This window comes from Helianthus annuus, chromosome 5, assembly GCF_002127325.2.
Source record: "Helianthus annuus cultivar XRQ/B chromosome 5, HanXRQr2.0-SUNRISE, whole genome shotgun sequence".
In the NCBI taxonomy this organism is placed as follows: domain Eukaryota; kingdom Viridiplantae; phylum Streptophyta; class Magnoliopsida; order Asterales; family Asteraceae; genus Helianthus; species Helianthus annuus.
In genome coordinates, this window is record NC_035437.2 from 69,707,739 (window position 1) to 69,729,523 (window position 21,785).

Here is a 21,785-nt window from a genome sequence, read left to right on the forward strand (position 1 = left end):
CATATCCAAGGAACTTGCTGTCTGGGGAGCTGGAGTGGTCATGGGTCGAGACACATGGAAACGCAACACAAGAACTAAGAACTTACATGTGGTTTCATAAACAATCATTGATTTAAATAAGCTTCCGCTGTAAACTGTGAAACATTGTAATATTGTAACACTTGTTGTTTATAAATGAAAGTATTATTCACCTATTCTTATGAGTTCAATGTGATTGATGGTTAAGATCCTGGTCAGTCACGCCTCCAAGCGGTGGTACTCCGCATGTGGAATTTGGGGGTGTGACAGATTGGTATCAGAGCCATTGGTTATAGTGAACTTGGTTTTAAAAAAAAGGGAAACTGTTTTTGTAAAACCAGAGTATAACCGGACAGATTCTGAAAACAGGAATACGACCATGACACTCAGCTCCAGATTGCAAGGTTCGTCCTTCTTATACTCATTGTACTACATAACTAGTGAACACCTACATACGATATTGCATGGATTGCACGTTTAGCATACTAATATGAATTCATGAACACATTCATGTAATAAGTGACCGATAGGGTGGTCTTTCCCTAAACCTTCATAACCTACGCTATGTGATACTCTTGATTCCTACTTGAGTGTGGGGAACCATTTGACATGAGTTAAGAGGAGCTGAGATGAACATGCAAATCACAATATTATTGTGGGTGCACACATAATAATAATGTGGGGTGCATGTGAGTCCCAGTAAGGCTTAACAAGTGGAAAAGGGGTTCTGTCCTGTTATTTGATCAATATGAAACATAACCAACCTATAGGGGCCATAGCAGTAATTGTCTCCCTACTCAAACTTAAACGTGAACTTCTCCATTATCGTTGGATTCTTTCGAAACTCGATGCTGTCGAGTGTTACCTGAACACCCATTAGAACATCTAGCGAACCATGTAGAATGTTAGGTGCTTATACGAACGTCCCTGAGTTGGATGTCCTCGTGTCGAATGATTGAACGAAATTTACCATACTCCTCCTCGTTTTCTGAAACTCATGGATTGACGTTTCCGAATCCCGAAGTGTGATCACTTCCGCAACACTCTCGTATCAGATAGCGAACCACTTGAACCACTCGTAACGACGACGGACAGGAGGATGAGCGTAGCACCTTACCGACCTATGTACGGGTTAAGTTAAAACATCATCAACCTAAGGAACAATGGTAGATTTGGGAGCTCTAGTAGCAGTAGCAACAACACTGGATGTGGTACTCGCGATGGGTAATTAGGATTGGTATGGATTCGTCCTCTTAGTAATAATTCACTTCGTCACTGTTAGGCTCAACTTTAGTACATCTCGAAACCGAACCTGCTATGGAAACGACAGATGGCGAGCCTATTGAAAACCTCATATGGGCGTAGGAATGCAAACTCGACCTTGTGGGACAAGTGATCAGCGTCGACCATCCTTCTGCTACCCTTGATACATTTGACGCAGTAGCCATGTGGACTGGCTACCCGGATATCGTATGCATACGCTCAGTGAGGAGAAAACCTTGTACGAGAAATGTTACCTCTTGCAGCGTGTCGGAGTGGTACAACGGTTAACTTCATTCCAGTAAGAAGGGCCAGGAGTGTCTACGGAAGAACTACCCTACAATGTTAACCCTCAACGTGGATATCAAGACCAAGGAAAGGAGGATCGAGGATTCCTCAATTGTACGTGACTTCTCCCTAAGTGTTACCAGAAGAACTATCAGGTTTATCTACACATTGTCAAGTGGGATGTCAGACCCGTATCATGCTAGGAGTAGCCTTTGTTATTAGTACATCTTATTACCTTACACCAGGAAGGTTGCAGGAACTGCCTAAGCAGCTTCAGGAATTAATGGACTCGAGTTTCGTCGGATCTAGTTTTCGCTTTAAGGAGCCCCCGTTATACCGTGAAGAGAAACTTTTCCGCACGTGTTATGATTATCGAGAACTCAACAAAGTGACGGTGAAGAACCGCTATCCTCCTCCACGAATTGATGATATATTCGACCAGTTGCAAGGGTCGAGCTACTACTCCAAGATAGACCTGAGGTCAGGATTACCACCTGCTGAGAGTCCGGGAATGAGGACGTCTCCAAGACAGCATTCAGAACTCGCTACGGACACTACGAGTTTCTAGTCATGCCATTCGGGCTTACGAACGCGCCTGCAGTTTTCATGGATCTTATGAACAGGGTGTGCAAACCCTATCTAGACAAGTTCGTCATTGTCTTCATCGACAATATTCTGACCTACTCCAAGTGTCAGGAGGAACACGAGCAGCACTTACGACTTATCTTGGAACTTCTTCGAAAGGAGCAACTGTACGCAAAGTTTTCAAAATGCGACTTCTGGCTTCGTGAAGTCCACTTCTTAGGCCTTGTGGTGAACAGGGATGGGATTCATGTTGATCCGTCCAAGGTAGATTCAATCAGGAACTGGCTACACCGACGGAAATACGCCAATTCTTGGGTTTGGTGGGGTACTACAGACGGTTCATTAAAGATTTTTCGAAGATCGCACAACCGCTTACTATGCTGACGCAGAAGGGTGTCACCTACCGTTGGGGAGATTCCCAGGAAACTGCTTTTCAGCACTTAAAGGATAGGCTATGCAGCGCACCTATTCTCTCATTGCCAGAGGGCACGGATGATTTTGTGGTTTATTGTGACGCGTCGATACAGGGTCTTGGTTGTGTATTGATGCAACGGGATAAATTTATTGCCTACGCTTCGCGACAACTCAAAGTTCATGAATGGAATTACACGACGCACGATTTAGAGCTGGGAGTTGTTGTTTTTGCGCTTAAGATATGGCGACACTACTTATACGGTACCAAGTGCACTATCTACACCGATCATAGGAGTCTCGAGCATATCTTCAAGCAGAAGGAACTGAACATGCGTCAACGACGATGGGTCAAGCTACTTAATGATTATGAATGTGCCATCAAGTACCATCCAGGCAAGGCCAATGTTGTGGCTGACGCTCTCAGTCGAAAAGACACTCTACCTAGGCATGTACGAGCTTTGCAGCTCACTATTCAGTCTGATCTTCCTGCACAGATATGAAATGCTCAGGTTGAAGCATTGAAACCAGAAAACGTCAGGGCTGAAGCCTTACGCGGATCAAGGCAACGATTAGAACAAAAGGAAGACGGCGCTTACTATCTAACAGGACGTATTTGGGTACCACTGTATGGCGGTTTACGAGAACTTGTGACGGATGAAGCTCATAAGTCTCGCTACTCGGTACATCCAGGGTCGGATAAAATGTACCACGACATCAGAACAACATATTGGTGGCCTAGTATGAAGGCCCACATTGCAACTTACGTCGGCAAATGTTTGACTCGTGCGAGAGTCAAGACAGAATACCAGAAACCCTCAGGCCTACTGCAACAACCCAGGATACTACAGTGGAAATGGGAAGAAATTTCCATGGATTTCGTAACTGGCCTGCCTAGATCCCAGCGTGGAAATGATACCATTTGGGTAATCGTTGATCGACTCACAAAGTCTGCTCATTTCTTGGCTATCAAAGAAACGGATAAGTTCTCTACATTAGCAGACATCTACTTGAAGGAAGTTGTTTCGAGGCACGGGGTGCCCACCTCTATTATTTCGATTCGCGATGCACGATTCACTTCAGAACTATGGCAAGCAATGCACAAAGCTTTTGGCTCTCGATTAGACATGAGCACAGCTTACCACCCTCAGACGGATGGGCAGTCTGAGCGCACGATCCAAACTCCAGAAGACATGCTTCGGGCGTGTGTTATCGATTTCAGCAACAAGCTGGGAAAAGCACCTCCCGTTAGTGGAGTTTTCATATAATAACAGTTACCACACCAGCATACAAGCCGCTCCATTCGAGGCATTGTACGGATGTAAATGCCGGTCACCTCTCTGTTGGGCAGAGGTGGGGGATAGTCAGATTACATGTCCAGAAATGGTAGTTGATGCTACCGAACGAATAGCACAGATACGACAACGCATGGCGGCAGCTCGCGACCGCCAGAAAAGCTACGCGGATAAGCGTCGGAAGCCATTGGAATTTCAGGTCGGGGACCGGGTTTTACTTAAAGTCTCACCCTGGAAGGGGGTGGTTAGATTTGGTAAACGAGGCAAGCTCAATCCATGGTATGTTGGACCGTTCGAAATCACTGAAAGAATAGGCAAGGTAGCCTACAGACTGAACCTACCAGCTGAACTCGGTGCAGTTCACAATGTATTCCACATGTCGAATCTAAAGAAGTGCCTGTCAGATGAGACCCTCATAGTTCCTTTTAAGGAACTCACTATCGACGAACAGTTGCACTTCGTCGAGGAACCAGTTGAAATCACGGACCGGGATGTTAAGGTCCTCAAACACAAGAGAATCCCTCTTGTCCGAGTTCGTTGGAACTCCAAACGTGGCCCAGAGTACACCTGGGAACGCGAAGACCAGATGACAGAAAAGTACCCCCAGTTATTCGGAACCAATGCAACCACTACTGAGACTGAAGCTACTATTGCGGAATTTCGGGACGAAATTCCAAATCAACGGGGGGATGATGTGACACCCCAGGAAAATCAGTGAACAATACAGCTTACCTAGCTTCCTCAGTGAGTGCGTACCAAATTTCGGGACGAAATTTTTTTTAAGTTGGGGATAATGTGACAACTCGAATTTCCAAGATTTCTATTTCGCATTTATTGCACGTTCACTGTTTGTTGTAGTTAATTATTTGTGCGATTAGTTGCTATGAAATTGTATACGTTTTAATACAATGAAGTGTATTGTGTGATTTGTGTATGGTTGTTTGTTAATTTGGAAAGACTTGTCAAATATGTGAACTTGGTGGTGAAACTGTGAAATTGATGTGAGATGGTGTGCTTGTGTAAGATATAGTAATTCAGGGTGTGTAGAGTAATTAGTGAAAAATTAAACTATACTTAACCCTAATCCCTTGTTCACTAATCATTTTCACAAAACCAAAGTACGTACTGTATTCTCTAATCCCCTAGAAATCATTATCACCTTCATCATTGGCACAAGACATTCAACACTTTGATCCCACATTTTCTCTAGAATCATTCAAGGTAATTGTTTATTGATCATTGTAATACTTGTAAACCCTAATTGATTGCTTGATTATTATCAATTCTTGATTCTTGATTATGTGTTCATGAAAACCCTAGTTCCTTATATAATATTCTGTGATTTTGATTTAATTCTGGATAATTGTGAACATGATGATGATAATTAGTTGCATGCTTGATAGACTGTTCTTGTGATGATTATTGTTATTAAGCCTTGATCGATTGATTAAGATTCTGCCGTTTAAGTGAATGAAATTAGGGTTTTTAGGATGATGAATGAAACTATTGATCGAAAGGAAACGTAACTGTTTCAATTGCAAATATCGAATTATTGAATGTGTTGTGTCTGAGTTTTTCTATATAATGCTAGTTCGACTTTAAAACAGGGGAGTATTGGTCCGATCTTTTGGCCTTAACCCTAGTATGTCCGAGTTTCATGTGAGCCAACCTAAGGTCCGACCTTTAAGGATTGTTCTTGTCCGAGTTTCTTACATAATAGGGTCCGACTTTTTCTTAAAATGATAGATGGATGTCCGAGTTTCTAAATGGTGATGAGTCCGAACTTCTCTTTGTTATGATGTCCGAGTTTTGGCCCCAGATCCTTGTCCGACCTTTGAATCAATTGAAGGGGGGTCCGAGTGTGACAACTCGAACTTTCGACCTTCACTTTTGCATTGAATGCACGTTGACCTTGACCATTGACTTTGACTGTTTACGTACTGACTTGATTGGCTTGTAATTGTACACGTTGTGATATAATAAAGTGTTTCGTGATTGCTTGATTATGTGTTAGTGTGAAACGCTTAATTATAAAACCTGAATTGGATAAAGCCCACTAGCCCGTTAAGGACCCGACGAATCAAATGAGATTCGCCATACAACATCTCGACGAATCAGAGTTTTGATTCGCCAAGAACAACTTGACGAAACAAAGCTTGTTTTGCCGGCCCATCTGATTCGCCAAAGCCCATTACGGGCCCAAACCGTCTGTATGTGTTTAAAACGTGGAACGACCTCCTGTTTCACAACTTTGGCAAAACTGAAACCCTAGAAGCTTTCCTGTGCACATCGGCAGCCCCTGTTATCCGAGAATTCACCCGTTCCGTCCGTATAAATCGTTTAATTCTCCGGTTAGTCATTGCTAATGTTTATTGGTCTACGTATTGTTGATGAATATCATGTTGATATGTGAATGCATGAATTGTATGATTTATTGTTAACCGTTAGGATGAACTAGGGTTGATTATGAGTGTTATGATCTTGTTTTCAGTATGCAATGTGAAACATGGTGTTGATTTAGGGATATCAATAAACTGACCGGATTGATGTGATTACGTGATGGGTAGATCTAGAACCAACGATACTCATGTCGGTTTAATGTTAAACTTTGTTGATTATGATTTCTGGGTTACAATAGTTGCACGTTGATCTGATGATGATTGTATGATGATTGTTCTTGATGGTGTTCTAGGCGACTGCTAGAATGATTAGGGTTTCCATAATGGACTGCATGATTTTCGTAACTGACATGTTGACATAACTAATGCCTTGACGAATGTGAATGTTTGACGAATTGGAAGTCTTGACGAAACAGAATGTGTTTCGCCAAGGAGGTCGACGAATTAGAATTTGTGTTTCGCCAAAAGGGTAGTTGACGAAACATGTGTTTCGTCAAACATGTGTTTCGCCAATGATGTGATTCGCCAATATGTGTTTCGCCAATTTGTACATTTTGCACAGTAACATGGTTTAACTCTGTCAAATGATAACTGGATTATTTAACTGCTGTTAGGTGATGTGCATAACTTATGTGATAACGAATACATGCTGGTACTTGTATGATTACCTATACGTGCACAACTTGGATATAAACTGATTATGCATATGTACGTACTTTAGGACGTGATTGATTAATTACAAGCACATACTTAGCATACCGAGCAAACCAAGGTGAGTTCACACAGCCAAGGCATGGGGTTCCCAGGTGGTAATGGGATTTGTTGAATTATTGTACATACTCAGCTGATAGAACCGAACGATATGACACGACTAGACTAGTAACACTTACTGAACTGATCTTCGCACACCTGCCAAGGGTTGGCCGCGATATTATGACTGACTTCGCACACCTACCTTAGGAAGGCCGCGAACTAAACATACTAATCTTCGCACACCTGCCTGGTAGGCCGCGATACGAATAAACCTAGTCTAGAATACTTGGGAGGAACATCCCCTAATATCTTCGCATACCTGCCTGGGAGGCCGCGATGGAAATACGATATATGCTATAACGAACGATCTTACTACTCACACTATACTATTACTGAACTATTAACTGTGAACTCGCTCAACTAGTTGTTGACTCTCTGCTGCATGCCTTGCAGGACCTTAGGTACTTATGGAGCTTGCACAAGGAGGAGCGGGTCGTTGTGGGCAATGGATCATGAATACTATTTTTAATGTTTCGAATATCTGAACTTATGTTTTACTTTGGGTTTACATACTTATGCTTCCGCTATTGATACTATGTTTGGTATAGAACATCAATTGTATTGAATGGGGTTTTACGAACTATCTTATTTATATCATGCTATGTTCAATATGATTGATGGCTTGATCCTGGTCATGTCACGCTCCCAAGCGGTGGTACTCCGCGTGTGGATTTTTGGGGGTGTGACACTGACTTTTTGCAAAAGGGGACCTTTGGTCCGAGTTTTGTTTGTAGAAGGGGTGGTCCGACCTTTGTGACCCCCACATGCTTGGTCCGACTTTTAACCCTCACAACCTCTTGTCCGACTTTTATCACCCCACCCCCATGATTCAGTCCGAGCTTTAACCCACCCCCTCCATGTCCGACTTTTAAACTACTGATTGGGTGATGGGTGAAATTGCATGATGGTTAGATAATATTTTGTTTAGTGATCAACAATTTAGAACAGATACACTCATGAGTCTGACTTATGATTAACCTACAAGTGCTGCTTTAATTTAATGAAGTACCGATGTCCGGATAATGATAATGCTACTTGATGATTCCAATAACTCACTTATGACCTTTGACTATTGAATGGTTCTGTTACGTGTGTTTTCTGCGCTAAGTGTGTAAATCTTGTCAAATGTGGAACCTCGTTAAATTGTTAAACGCCGTTTGACATGTTAATGATTAATATTGCTCGAATAAACTGTGAAAACTCTTATGTGAAACGTGGATTCTGTACGAATGTGATTAACTGATGAATGATGCATGATATCAATTGTCAAACATACTCTATGGTATTAAATTGCACGTGAAACTTTACAAACTTGAACTGATTTATTATACGTGCATACAATAGGACTTGACTGATTACTTGTGAGTGCATAACCTAACATACCGAGCAAACCAAGGTGAGTTCACACAGCCAAGGCATGGGGTTTCCAGGGTGGGAATGGGATTGATTTATTTCTTTGTACTTCTCTAGATAATGGAACGTAGTGATATGATCCTCGGGTGAGGAAGGTGATTGGTTAAGATACTGCTAGACTAGTGATGCTTATAGAACTGATCTTCGCACACACGCCGGGATTGGCTGCGATAATATGACTGATCTTCGCACACATGCCAGGGTTGGCTGCGATAATATGACTAATCTTCGCACACATGCCTTGGAAGGCTGCGAACTATACACTAAAACTTCGCACAGGTGCCGGGTGGCCGCGATACAAACATACCTAGTCTAGAATACTTGAGAACTTTCCCTAATCTTCACATACATGCCTAGAGGCTGCGATACGAACTAATATGATATATGACTTAATGAACGAACACAGGGCTCACAATACGGATACTATAACTAAACAATAAACATTTCACTTGGGAAACCCCCACCATCTATGAATATGTTGGGGAAACTGGGTAAACTGGTTAATTATGTTTTCAGTTATGGGAAACCCCCACGACAAGTAAGCTAACTTAAGACAAACTATGTTTTCGTAAAACACTTAAAACGAACATCCAACTGTGAACTCGCTCAACATTGTTGTTGACTCTCTATTACATGCCTTGCAGGCTTATAGGTGCATATCCAAGGAACTTGCTGTCTGGGGAGCTGGAGTGGTCATGGGTCGAGACACATGGAAACGCAACACAAGAACTAAGAACTTACATGTGGTTTCATAAACACTCATTGATTTAAATATGCTTCCGCTGTAAACTGTGAAACATAGTAATGTTGTAACACTTGTTGTTTATAAATGAAAGTATTATTCATCTATTCTTATGAGTTCAATGTGATTGATGGTTAAGATCCTGGTCAGTCACGCCTCCAAGCGGTGGTACTCCTCATGTGGAATTTGGGGGTGTGACACAACTGGCTCTGATACCAATTGTAGGATCAGTTTTGACCTCTAGAACGAGTCAATCAGAGCTAGTGCTTGCCGGAAATGTGGCGGAAACACATTTCAGACATGATACAAAGCAAAATGTAAAAGAATGGAGTAGAAACAGAAGGAATCACACTTTAAACACTTTTCTTCACTTGTATATCACATGCCGTACGGACAGCAGTTCGACGTTAGTTCACAGACAAGGTTACAAATGAAGAACACAACAGGGGTATATATAGGCTACTTGGTCCGCTAATGTGACATGTCCACAAAAGCGGACCTGACAACTAAGTCGGTTCACTTTTGTGGACAAGTGCCACAAAAGCGGACCTACAACATGAAAGTCATAAAATTACATTTAAACCCCCTGAACTTATACAAAATGACCTATCTGGACCCTATACATGAATCTAGCATTACAAAGACGCAGGCTTTAGACATTGTGCACCAACAGAAAGAACATGGATCATACATGATGATGAAAGTGTTGGAGAACTTGATCGGAAAGCCAATCGAACAAAGATTTGAAGAGATCGAGCTTGAGGAAGTTAGAGCACGACGTAAGGCTAAGATTGAAGCTGAAATGAAAAACAAAGGCAAAGGTGTTCCAATTGAAGGTGTTACTAAAGTAACTGAAAGGGCAATTGTAGTGTCTGAGCCAGAAAAAGTTCCTGAAACATCTATTCTTGATCCGTGTTGTGACACCTGTGTCACTTCAACCATCAAACAAATACCAAACCAATGAAATATTGTATTTCATACTTGGGATTTGTAAAAATATGTGTGTCATTTGCAAATATCAACACTTGTTCGTTTTCAGGCTCTAAATCACGTTCTAGAAGGTTATACGCGCACTGATGCGTAAATATAACCAGTTTAATGCAACAAACACTCTGGAATAGTGACATAAGCTTAACATACCTTAAATAACCTTTACATAACTTGGAAATAAGTTTCGGAAGGTTTGGTATGCCGAAATCAAGTTTATTCGCTTATAAGGACTAAATTCGACACACTGCGAAAGTATGTCAACTTGTACTGTAACGGACATTCCAGAACTTGACCATAAGTTAAACATACCCTAAATATCCTTTACATAGCTTAGAAATAGTCTTTGAGGTGTTTGGTGTGCTAAAATGAACTTTCTTGTCATTCAGGGACTAAAAGCGTCAAAAAGGGCATAAGTTTGCATTTTCGCGCATAACTTACGTTCTGAATACTCCCGGACATCCAAAAATTTATGTAATCATTAAAATATTATGTATTAGTGATTGTCTTGATAAAAATCCATGCATCGCGTAATTTGGATCGTTTTTGCGTCCGCTACGACTTCCGTCGTAATTAACCGAACAACGCAACTGTACAGCCAAACGAACCGACATCCATGATATTCTTGAGCATGTTTCAAGTTCCCTATTCTTTAACTTCATTTTAGAGCCATGAAATGGGGTTAACGGAACTTAAACGGGTCAAAAATGCATTAAAAACCAAGTTTGGAGCTGCAGGGGCCTGTTCTGCCAAAATTCAAACTTGCTGACCTGCAGGGTCCTTACGGACCGTATGGACCTCCTCTTACGGTCCGTAAGCAGGTGCCAGATAGCAGAAAATGCATTCCAGCTTGATCCAGCTGTTCCTCACTTTTGCAAATGGTTTTGAGCAATCTATGGGCTGGTTTGGGGGCTCCAATGGTTTTTCAAAACAATGGGCTCGATGTGTACGGCTAGGATTGAATCTCGGTTAACGAGGAACGATCTTAACGGCTCTACGGTATCTATAAATACCCCCCTTCATTCACTTGCTCAAAACCCACAATTTGAATCTGATTCTACACTCTCTAAGTGGAAGTTTATGCTTCCTACCTGAGAGTGAATCGGGTCAAATCTTGCGGGGACCTTCTGTAAGTATTCTTTCGCGTTTTTCGTTCGTTTTAGCATTAAAGTCAAACTGCGTTTGACTTTCTGCATTGACCAATTTATGGTCAACACGAAGTTCGTTTGAACTTCATAACGTAAGCGTAATCTCGATGGTTATAGTCCCTAGTGACTATACCTACTGATTACCACGTTATCTAGGCTCAATGACGAGTCGTAGTTTCGGCCAAAATGCGTTTTCTCGCGTATTTTGTAAGCAAACTACTCTAGGGTATCAAAACCGTTTGTTTTGATACCAAACCTGTTTTCTAACTTAAACTAAACATGTTCTAGCATGTTTAGCTCGTCACTCTTAGATTTGTGCTTGTTTAGGGTCGTAAAGGTAAGCGATCTAATCAATCGCTTATACTTTCGAACCCGACCCATTTGGTCGATCATTAGGATCCGACCAAACACATTAGGTGACCGTAGTTGTATAGGGAATAATCTTCCGAGGTTATACCTTATGGTCACTTCGTTTAAGTAGTTATATGATAGGTAGTTTAAATGCCTTAGGAAAATTACCAAAATACCCTTTTTATGCATAAATTCATTTTAAGCATATGTAACCTAAATTTTGACATCTAAACTGATTAGGAAACTATATTAGACATATTAAGGCATATTCTACTTGTCATAGGACTAGTTAGGCGGTTCGAACGCGTTTTACGCGAACGACGCGTTAAAGTTGCATAAGCTACCTAAACGGGTCGTAATGGGTCGTAAGCACTTAGGTTAGGTTTCATTTTAGTAAATAGGCTTTGTTAAACCATATTATATGAGTTCCAATACTCATTTAGTTTATGAAGCCTCATACTATCCGATCTCTCGATTTAGGTCCGGTTATTTATGTAGTTATCTATATAGGGTGCCATTTGATTCCGTGATCCCTCTAGCTTTGCTTGGTTGTTGTTCAAGACTTCTAAGCACCCACAAGTGAGTACATAGTACCCCTCTTTTACCGTTTTCCAAACATTTTGGGGTGAAACACATGTTCCTACTTATTACTTTCATGCTTTCCATGTTTTACATTATATGCTTGCTATGTTCATTAGTACACTATTAGTACATGATTTCATTATGTTTTGCTATGTATGTTTACTTAGCATGCTAGCACATTGATTTACATTACATTACTTTGCTATATATGTTTACATGGCATATTAGCACATTGTTTTACATGACTTTTCTGCTTTGTATGTTAACTTAGCATACTTAGTACATTGTTTTCATACAACATGTTTACATTTGGTATAACATTTGGTTTATACATACGGGACTTATATACATTCATTAACATTAGCTACGCCGCTCGGTAGTAAGTAATGGTACCATAGGACTTGACAAATCCCGTTCCTGACATCCTAGGTTTGTTAGGATGAAAGGAATAACTGAATCCGAAAACATTTCTTTTGATAACCTTTACTTAGGGTTATCCGTCTGTCTCAAGGCTTGAATCTATGCGTTAACTTACCACATAAATGTTTGTATCATTTAAAACATGCTTTTACTTTGCAAAACATAACTTTTTGATATACTCAAAATATTTTGTTTTGTACATTTTTACACTTGGTTTATGTGACAAATTACATGACTTCATTTTGGACTTTTAAACATTCGACATTGGTTTATACAAGAACATTTGATGGTTGATTTAAACATAAACATTATACTTTGGTGGTTTGTTTAAGTGACTTAAGTAACGAGACGTGTGTAGTATGATACAAACATGGTGGATACGCCGCTGGTACTTCCTATATATAAGTGTTTGTATCATATTACATGTCGTAGCGTTACTTAAATCATTCAATTTGGAGTTATACATTTTTACACAAATAACATATTTTTCATAAGGCTTTGTTTTACAAAAACAACTTGTTTTATACAACTTATTTTTTTTACTTGGTTATTCATTTAACCTTACATTATTCTTTTAAATATACATATCTATCATCGCTTTACAAACGATTTATTAAACAAAACATTTTACAAGGATCATGACTGACTTTTGTTAAACAACTTTTTCTAAACTCATAAGTCATGAATCCTAAAATCAATAAAACCTATGTACTCGCCGGCATTTTTATGCTGACGTACCTATTTTCACATGTGTTTCAGGAGATGATGCATAGGATTGATCAAGATACACATAGGCGGACTTGGGCCTTAGTGACAATAAAAGATGCAAGACTAGTTAATTATGTTATACTTCTTTGTTTGTTTAGACATTGTAACTCTTTTAAATCAATAAAACAAAATTTCAATTTTCCATGTGTTATGAAACAATGATTCTGTTACAACACTCCCCGACGATTCCGCCACGTTTTGTTGTTTTACGTGGTCGGGGTGTGACAAAAAAGTTGGTATCAGAGCTCATGGTTATAGGGAATGAGGTTATTAGTAATGCTTTGACCTAGTCTATAACCTTCCTAGGACCCTAACGCGAGTTTACTTGCATTTAGTCATAAAACAATACTGTCACCTATCCTTAGGCAACAACCACAACAAGAACATAAATTTCAAATCCGCTTCGAAAACTAAGCATCTGTTCTAGGATGATTGATTACTAGGTTTTGAACCCTTCGTTATAAGGTTTTGAACCCTCTAAGTTTTCAAAATCTCGTCAAAGTTTGGGTCTCATATTGTGAACACGTGCAAACTGGAAGGGTGAATGCCTGTACCCTGAGTTTTCTGTCTAAGGCTAGAGTGTTCGTACAAATCCGCAGTATCGGACCAATCACTCTTACCTGGGAACTCTTGGGGTGAGTGTTCACTTATAGGCAAGCATGTCTTCAGCGACACATTATTATGACCCGCTTGCTTTGATTTGTCACCGTCTCATTTGTTTGCCTTAGGTAACAAACAAATGATCGCGATTTTTATGCGTTGCCATTTTTTTTTTGATTATCCGATAACCTTTCACTTCTTTCTTCCTCTGTCTTTCATTCTCTTCTAGAATGTCTCCTCCTCTCAGCAACGGTCAAATATCCGAGCAAACAGCCAAATTTGCCCAGCAAATAGGCGAAGTGATTCTGAAGTCTGTAGATTTAGGCATTGCCATGTCTCGTCTCAACAATGAAGCCACTCAAGAGTCACCGAAGGAAGCAGAACTCAGGCCTGCACCAAAATCAAGGAAGCGTAAGGCTTCAAAGAAACCCGCAGCAGTTACACCTAATCAAGCGGGACCTAGCCAGGTAGCGATGCCACCAGCTAGGAAGCCGTACTTGGGAGCTGCCCCATGGTGCAAGCGATGCAACCGTCATCATCTAAACCTCATACCCTGCCCCAAATGTACCTACTGTGGACGGTGGGGACATTTGATTAACATATACCGCTTTGCTATCCAAAACAAAGTTGTTGCAAACCTTGCTGCTACCCAACTCCAAGTCAATCCTACTCAAGCTCGTTTCCCATCTGGTACTTGCGACAACTGTGGTGAGACGAGCCATTTCAGGAACAAATGCCCGAAGATTGTCAATGCAAATCCAACCCTTGGATGAGCACTTGGCCGAGCAAAAGCTGTTGCTACATTATGCCTTTGTTTCTTTTGTTTTCTTGTATTGTGAAACAATCTGTTTTGTTTATAAATAAAAGTCGTTGTTCACAATCCTGATATACAAATGTAGTTACATGTGTGTATGGCATTTACCTATGATACCTACATCAAGGAACTATGTTCCTTACAAATTACTCATGGGAATTTCCCATTCTTGTGTTTACTCATGATTCCCTTGGGAAAATTCTAAGTACTCATTTCATTCTAAGAAACGAAGTACAGATAATAAAGTGACATTATGAGTAATCGTGCTTTTGCACATCTATGCCTTTGAATCCTTGGTTAGATAACTAAGGATATTTTCAAATCTCATGCCCATTATGTTCTGATTTTTCAACATGCATAACATAAGTTTTCAAAACAACCTTCATGAATTCAAAAACATTTTATATATAGTTCGAAAACATTTTTATAAGTGTATTTACTTAACATAATAAATGCACGATTTCAAAAGCTTTGCCTATGTTTTCAAAAACAACCTGCATGATTTCAAAAGTTTTGTCTATATTCTCAAAGACAACCTTCATGATTTCAAAATGATTTATATAGTTTGAAAACAATACAGTATAATTATTTATATCAAGTGCATGATTTCAAAATCTTCATTCATGTTTTCAAAAGCCTTATACATAATTTCAAAAATTCATCTTGCATAATTTTAAAACATTTTTATAAATATACCTACCTAATACACCTACTTTATGATTTCAAATGTATTATATATAAGGTTTCCAAAAACATTGAACACATTTTAGAACCCCATACATAGTTTTCAAAATATTTTCCTCATACATTGACTTAACCTTCAAATTCCGCTTCATATGTCGCCTTGGCATATCTAGCATCTCAATTTCATAAGCATTTTTTTTTACTTCATGTTTTGACTCAAGCACATCCAGTGCAAGATTTCAAAACATCTTCAACTTTTAAAATCCATATGGGATCTTTTTATCTTTACAATTAGATCCTTGTGGATAATTATCATTCAAATCAGAATCCTTCGTTGGATTCCTCGTATGCCCTAATTCGAACATTTCGATTCCTTATAATCGAAATCGAATTTTCTTAAATCTTTCTATCTTCATAGTTAGATTCTTGATAATGTTTAAAGTACCAAATGAAATCCACTAATTGGATACCCGATGTGCTTTAAATACATGTGCTTAGTTAGCAGAACAGATTAACAAAATGATAACAAATTTAAAATCAAGTTAAACAATTACGTGATTATGTGTTTATGCATTTTGTGTCTTCTTTTATGCATTTTGTGTTTTTGTATACTTTGGATATTCGTTATCCAAATACTCGTAGAACCTTTCATATCTTTATATGAGGGATTCGTAGTAGGATATTCAAAAGTTACTACCTTAAATCCTTATTGGGCTTCTACGTGATAGTCAAGACCCTTGGATTATATAGTACCATGCCATGATTCAAAAGAGGCACTTTGAGTGGTCTAGTCAAACGATTGATTCAGTATCTGGTTGAGAATGACATGTGATGATATAAGTTGAAAAGACTCCTTGGAAGTCTGGAGATCATTTATTGACTCAAATAAAAAGGACCCCAGTATAGTCTAATCACAATCATCGCAGGCTCGTTCATTGTTTTCTTCCCCTACACATTATAAGATGCACTACGTGACTATGCAAGGAATTACGTAATTATGGATGCATACATAATTACAAAGTTTAGTGCACGGAAACCACAGTAAGACTTATTATGTGTAAGAACCAATAGTAGTAACCGTAACAAAATGTGAACAATGTAATAAAGGTACGGTGGACGCACCAATAACGCTTTATATACTTGTATATAAGTGACCCTCTCACATTGCAAGCGTGATGTTATTTAAAGTTACTAGAAGTTCAGGACTCTAACCAGTGTTGTTCGATCTTTTCAACTTCATGTTTCAAGCTCTCACAAGTTTCCTCTAAATAAATTTCGGGACGAAATTTCCTGAAGTAGGGGAGACTGTGACACCTGTGTCACTTCAACCATCAAACAAATACCAAACCAATGAAATATTGTATTTCATACTTGGGATTTGTAAAAATGTGTGTATCATTTGCACATATCAACTCTTGTTCGATTTCGGGCTCTAAATCGCTTTCTGGAAGGTTATACGCGCACTGATGCGTAAATATAACCGATTTAATGCAACAAACACTCCGGAATAGTGACATAAGCTTAACATACCTTAAATAACCTTTACATAACTTGAAAATAATTTTCGAAAGGTTTGGTATGCTGAAATCAAGTTTATTCGCTTACAGGGACTAAATTCGACACACTGCGAAAGTATGTGAACTTCTACTGTAACGGACATTCCGGAACTTGACCATAAGTTAAACATACCCTAAATATCCTTTACATAGCTTAGAAATAGGCTTTGAGGTGTTCGGTGTGCTAAAATAAACTTTCTGGTCATTCAGGGACTAAAAGCGTAAAAAGTGCATAAGTTTGCATTTTCGCGCATAACTTACGTTCTGAATACTCCCAGACATCCAAAAATTTATGTAATCATTAAAATATTATGTTTTAGTGATTGTCTTGATAAAAATCCACTCGTCGCGTAATTTGGATCGTTTTTGCGTCCGTTACGACTTCCATCGTAATTAACCGAACAACGCAACTGTACGGCCAAACGAACCGACATCCGAGATATTTTTGAGCATGTTCCAAGTTCCCTATACTTTAACTTCATTTTAGAGCCTTGAAATGGGGTTAACTGAGATTAAACGGGTCAAAAATGCATTAAAAACCAAGTTTGGAGCTGCAGGGGCCTTACGGACCGTATGGACTTCCTCTTACGGTCAGTAAGCAGGTGCCAGATTGCAGAAAATGCATTCCAGCTTGATCCAGCTGTTCCTCACTTGTGCAAATGGTTTTGGGCAATCTATGGGCTGGTTTGGGGGCTCCAATGGTTTTTCAAAACAATGGGCTCGATATGTACGGCTGGGATTGAATCTCGGTTAACGAGGAACGATCTCAACGGCTCTACGATATCTATAAATACCCCTTTCATTCACTTGCTCAAAACCCACAATTTGAATCTGATTCTACACTCTCTAAGTGGAAGTTTATGCTTCCTACCTGAGAGTGAATCGGGTCAAATCTTGCGGGGACCTTCTGTAAGTATTCTTTCGCGTTTTTCGTTCGTTTTAGCATTAAAGTCAAACTGCGTTTGACTTTCTGCATTGACCAGTTTATGGTCAACACGAAGCTCGTTTGAACTTCATAACGTGAGCGTAATCACGATGGTTATAGTCCCTAGTGACTATACCTACTGATTTCTACGTTATCTAGGCTCAGTGACGAGTCATAGTTTCGGCCAAAATGCGTTTTCTCGCGTATTTTGTAACCAAACTACTCTAGGGTATCAAAACCGTTTGTTTTGATACCAAACCTGTCTTCTAACTTAAGCTAAACTTGTTCTTGCATGTTTAGCTCGTCACTATTAGATTTGTGCTTGTTTAGGGTCGTAAAGTTAAGCGATCTAATCAATCGCTTATACTTTCGAACCAGACCCATTTGGTCGATCATTAGGATCCGACCAAACACATTAGGTGACCGTAGTTGTATAGGGAATAATCTTCCGAGGTTATACCTTATGGTCACTCCGTTTAAGTAGTTATATGATAGGTAGTTTATATGCCTTAGGAAAATTACCAAAATACCCTTTTTACGCATAAATTCATTTTAAGCATATGTAAACTAAATTTTGACATCTAAACTGATTAGGAAACTATATTAGACATATTAAGGCATATTCTACTTGTCATAGGACTAGTTAGGCGGTTCGAACGCGTTTTACGCGAACGACGCGTTAAAGTAGCATAAGCTACCTAAACGGGTCGTAATGGGTCGTAAGCACTTAGGTTAGGTTTCATTTTAGTAAATAGGCTTTGTTAAACCATACTATATGAGTTCCAATACTCACTTGGTTTATGAAGCTTCACACTATCCGATCTCCCGATTTAGGTCCGGTTATTTATGTAGTTATCTATATAGGGTGCCATTTGATTCCGTGATCCCTCTAGCTTTGCTTGGTTGTTGTTCAAGACTTCTAAGCACCCTCAAGTGAGTACATAGTACCCCTCTTTTACCGTTTTCCAAACATTTTGGGGTGAAACACATGTGCCTACTTGTTACTTTCGTGCTTTCCATGTTTTACATTATATGCTTGCTATGTTCATTAGTATACTATTAGTACATGATTTCATTATGTTTTGCTATGTATGTTTACTTAGCATGCTAGCACATTGATCTACATTACATTACTTTGCTATATATGTTTACATGGCATATTAGCGCATTGTTTTACATGACTTTTCTGCTTTGTATGTTAACTTAGCATACATAGTACATTGTTTTCATACAACATGTTTACATTTGGTATAAAATTTGGTTTGTACATACGGGACTTATATACATTCATTAACATTAGCTACGTCGCTCGGTAGTAAGTAATGGTACCATAGGACTTGACAAATCCCGTTCCTGACATCCTAGGTTTGTTTGGATGAAAGGAATGACTAAATCCGAAAACATTTCTTTTGATAACCTTTACTTAGGGTTATCCATCTGTCTCAAGGCTTGAATGTATGCGTTAACTTACCACATAAATGTTTGTATCATTTAAAACATGCTTTTACTTTGCAAAACATAACTTTTTGATATACTCAAAATACTTTGTTCTACACATTTTTACACTTGGTTTATGTGACAAATTACATGACTTCATTTTGGACTTTAAACATTCGACATTGGTTTATACAAGAACATTTGATGGTTGGTTTAAACATAAACATTATACTTTGGTGGTTTGTTTAAGTGACTTAAGTAACAAGACGTGTGTAGTATGATACAAACATGGTGGATACGCCGCTGGTACTTCCTATATATAAGTGTTTCTATCATATTACATGTCGTAGCGTTACTTAAATCATTCAATTTGGACTTATACGTTTTTACACAAATAACATATTTTTCATAAGACTTTGTTTTACAAAAACAACTTGTTTTATACAACTTATTTTTTTATTTGGTTATTCATTTAACCTTACATTATTCTTTTAAATATACATATCTATCATCGCTTTACAAACGATTTATTAAAGAAAACATTTTACAAGGATCATGACTGACTTTTGTTAAACAACTTTTTTCTAAACTCATAAGTCATGAATCCTAAAATCAATAAAACCTATGTACTCGCCGGCATTTTTATGCTGACGTACCTATTTTCACATGTGTTTTAGGAGATGATGCATAGGATTGATCAAGATACACATAGGCGGACTTGGGCCTTAGTGACAATAAAAGATGCAAGACTAGTTAAATATGTTATACTTCTTTGTTTGTTTAGACATTGTAACTCTTTTAAATCAATAAAACAAAATTTCAATTTTCCATGTGTTATGAAACAATGATTCTATTACAACACTCCCCGACGATTCCGCCACGTTTTGTTGTTTTACGTGGTCGGGGTGTGACACGTGTCCGATAAGTTCTGTTTCTAGTGAGTTTGACGACGATGATGAAGATGATGAAGAAGAAGAAAATGATGATGATATCATGAAGGATGATGCAGATGATGTTTATTCTGCTAGTAGTGACCATGATGATGATGGCAATGATGACAATGATCAAGGTTCTACAGGCATGAAAGTCACTGAAGCGTCTAATGAAGAAAAGATTGATGAATATCTTCATGATGATGCTAACGAAGAATCAAGTAATGCAAGTGGTGAGGGGGAGCATGATGATGCTAAGAATGTTGATGAAAGCGATGATCACCTTACGAGATTGATCCTTCGTCTTGAACACAATGTAGAAGAAGGAGAAATCATGCATACTTATACTTTGGATGAGATCGTAAAGATGGCACATGTTGATGATATTAATTTCAAAGTTGATTTTGAAGAGGAGCTGAATCAGTTTAATATTAATCAGCAGCCTGAGTATCAGTATAAATACGTTGAAGATGCTGATAACTATGACAGAGTTGAAGTGGAAGACTGTAGTGACGAAGAACATTCTGAGAATGTGAATGTTGATACTTCTAACTTTCTGACGCTTGCTGAATTCTTCAGTCAAGCTAATGAAGATGAGTTGCGAAGAAAGGTTGCAGAAAGTGTAAAGAACAAAAGTTTCCATGAAATGTTAAAAGATGAACAGCGCGAAGAACGTAAGAAATGGTTCAGAAAAGATACTGAAAGAAAGTTTAAATGTGACAACTCGTAATTCGAACCTACTTTGTGTAACGATACGTGTTTATGTGAACTTTGTGATTATATGAATGTTATGTTGATACGTACCTTGTGTGTTGTATGTATGTTTATAAACGGCCCAATCGCACAACACCTACTCGATTGCACAAACCCACTCGGTCCATATAGTTGGACTCGAGACCATGAGATAGCCCAAGTGGGGTTTCGGCCCACTTCCCTATTACGTACTTATGCATACACATCTCTTAGGGTTTAGTTTTCACAACTTTGGCAATCAAGCACACACAAACTCTCTCTCTCTCTCGACTGGAACCGAAGCCGAAGGCAGCCGACTATTCTTTCTCCGAAGATCTTAGATTCGGATTATCCTTCACCCATCTCGGACGTGGTTGACCACTTACTAGCTTACCTGTACTTTCTGTGTATCTGCCGAGCAACTCAAGGTGAGTTCGCACAGCCAAGGCATGGGGTTCCCAGGGTGGGAATGGGATTGGATGATTATTTCGTGCGTACTTAGTTAATGGAACCTAATGATATGGTCCTCAGGGTGAGGATGGTAAATGATAAGATACGGCTAGACTAGTATACCTACTTGAACTGATCTTCGCACACACGCCAGGGGTTGGCTGCGATATTATGA

General features: G+C 39.1%; 1 protein-coding gene across 1 annotated transcript; it reads left to right on the top strand.

Moving 5' to 3' along the window:
• The first annotated feature begins 9,915 nt into the window (after nt 1–9,915).
• LOC110943273 (protein PFC0760c-like) lies at nt 9,916–21,158 on the top strand. Its single transcript, XM_022185022.1, has 2 exons — nt 9,916–10,141; nt 20,458–21,158. Exons 1-2 carry the CDS (start codon nt 9,916–9,918, stop codon nt 21,156–21,158), a joined length of 927 nt encoding a protein of 308 aa, XP_022040714.1.
• The last annotated feature ends 627 nt before the right edge of the window (nt 21,159–21,785 follow it).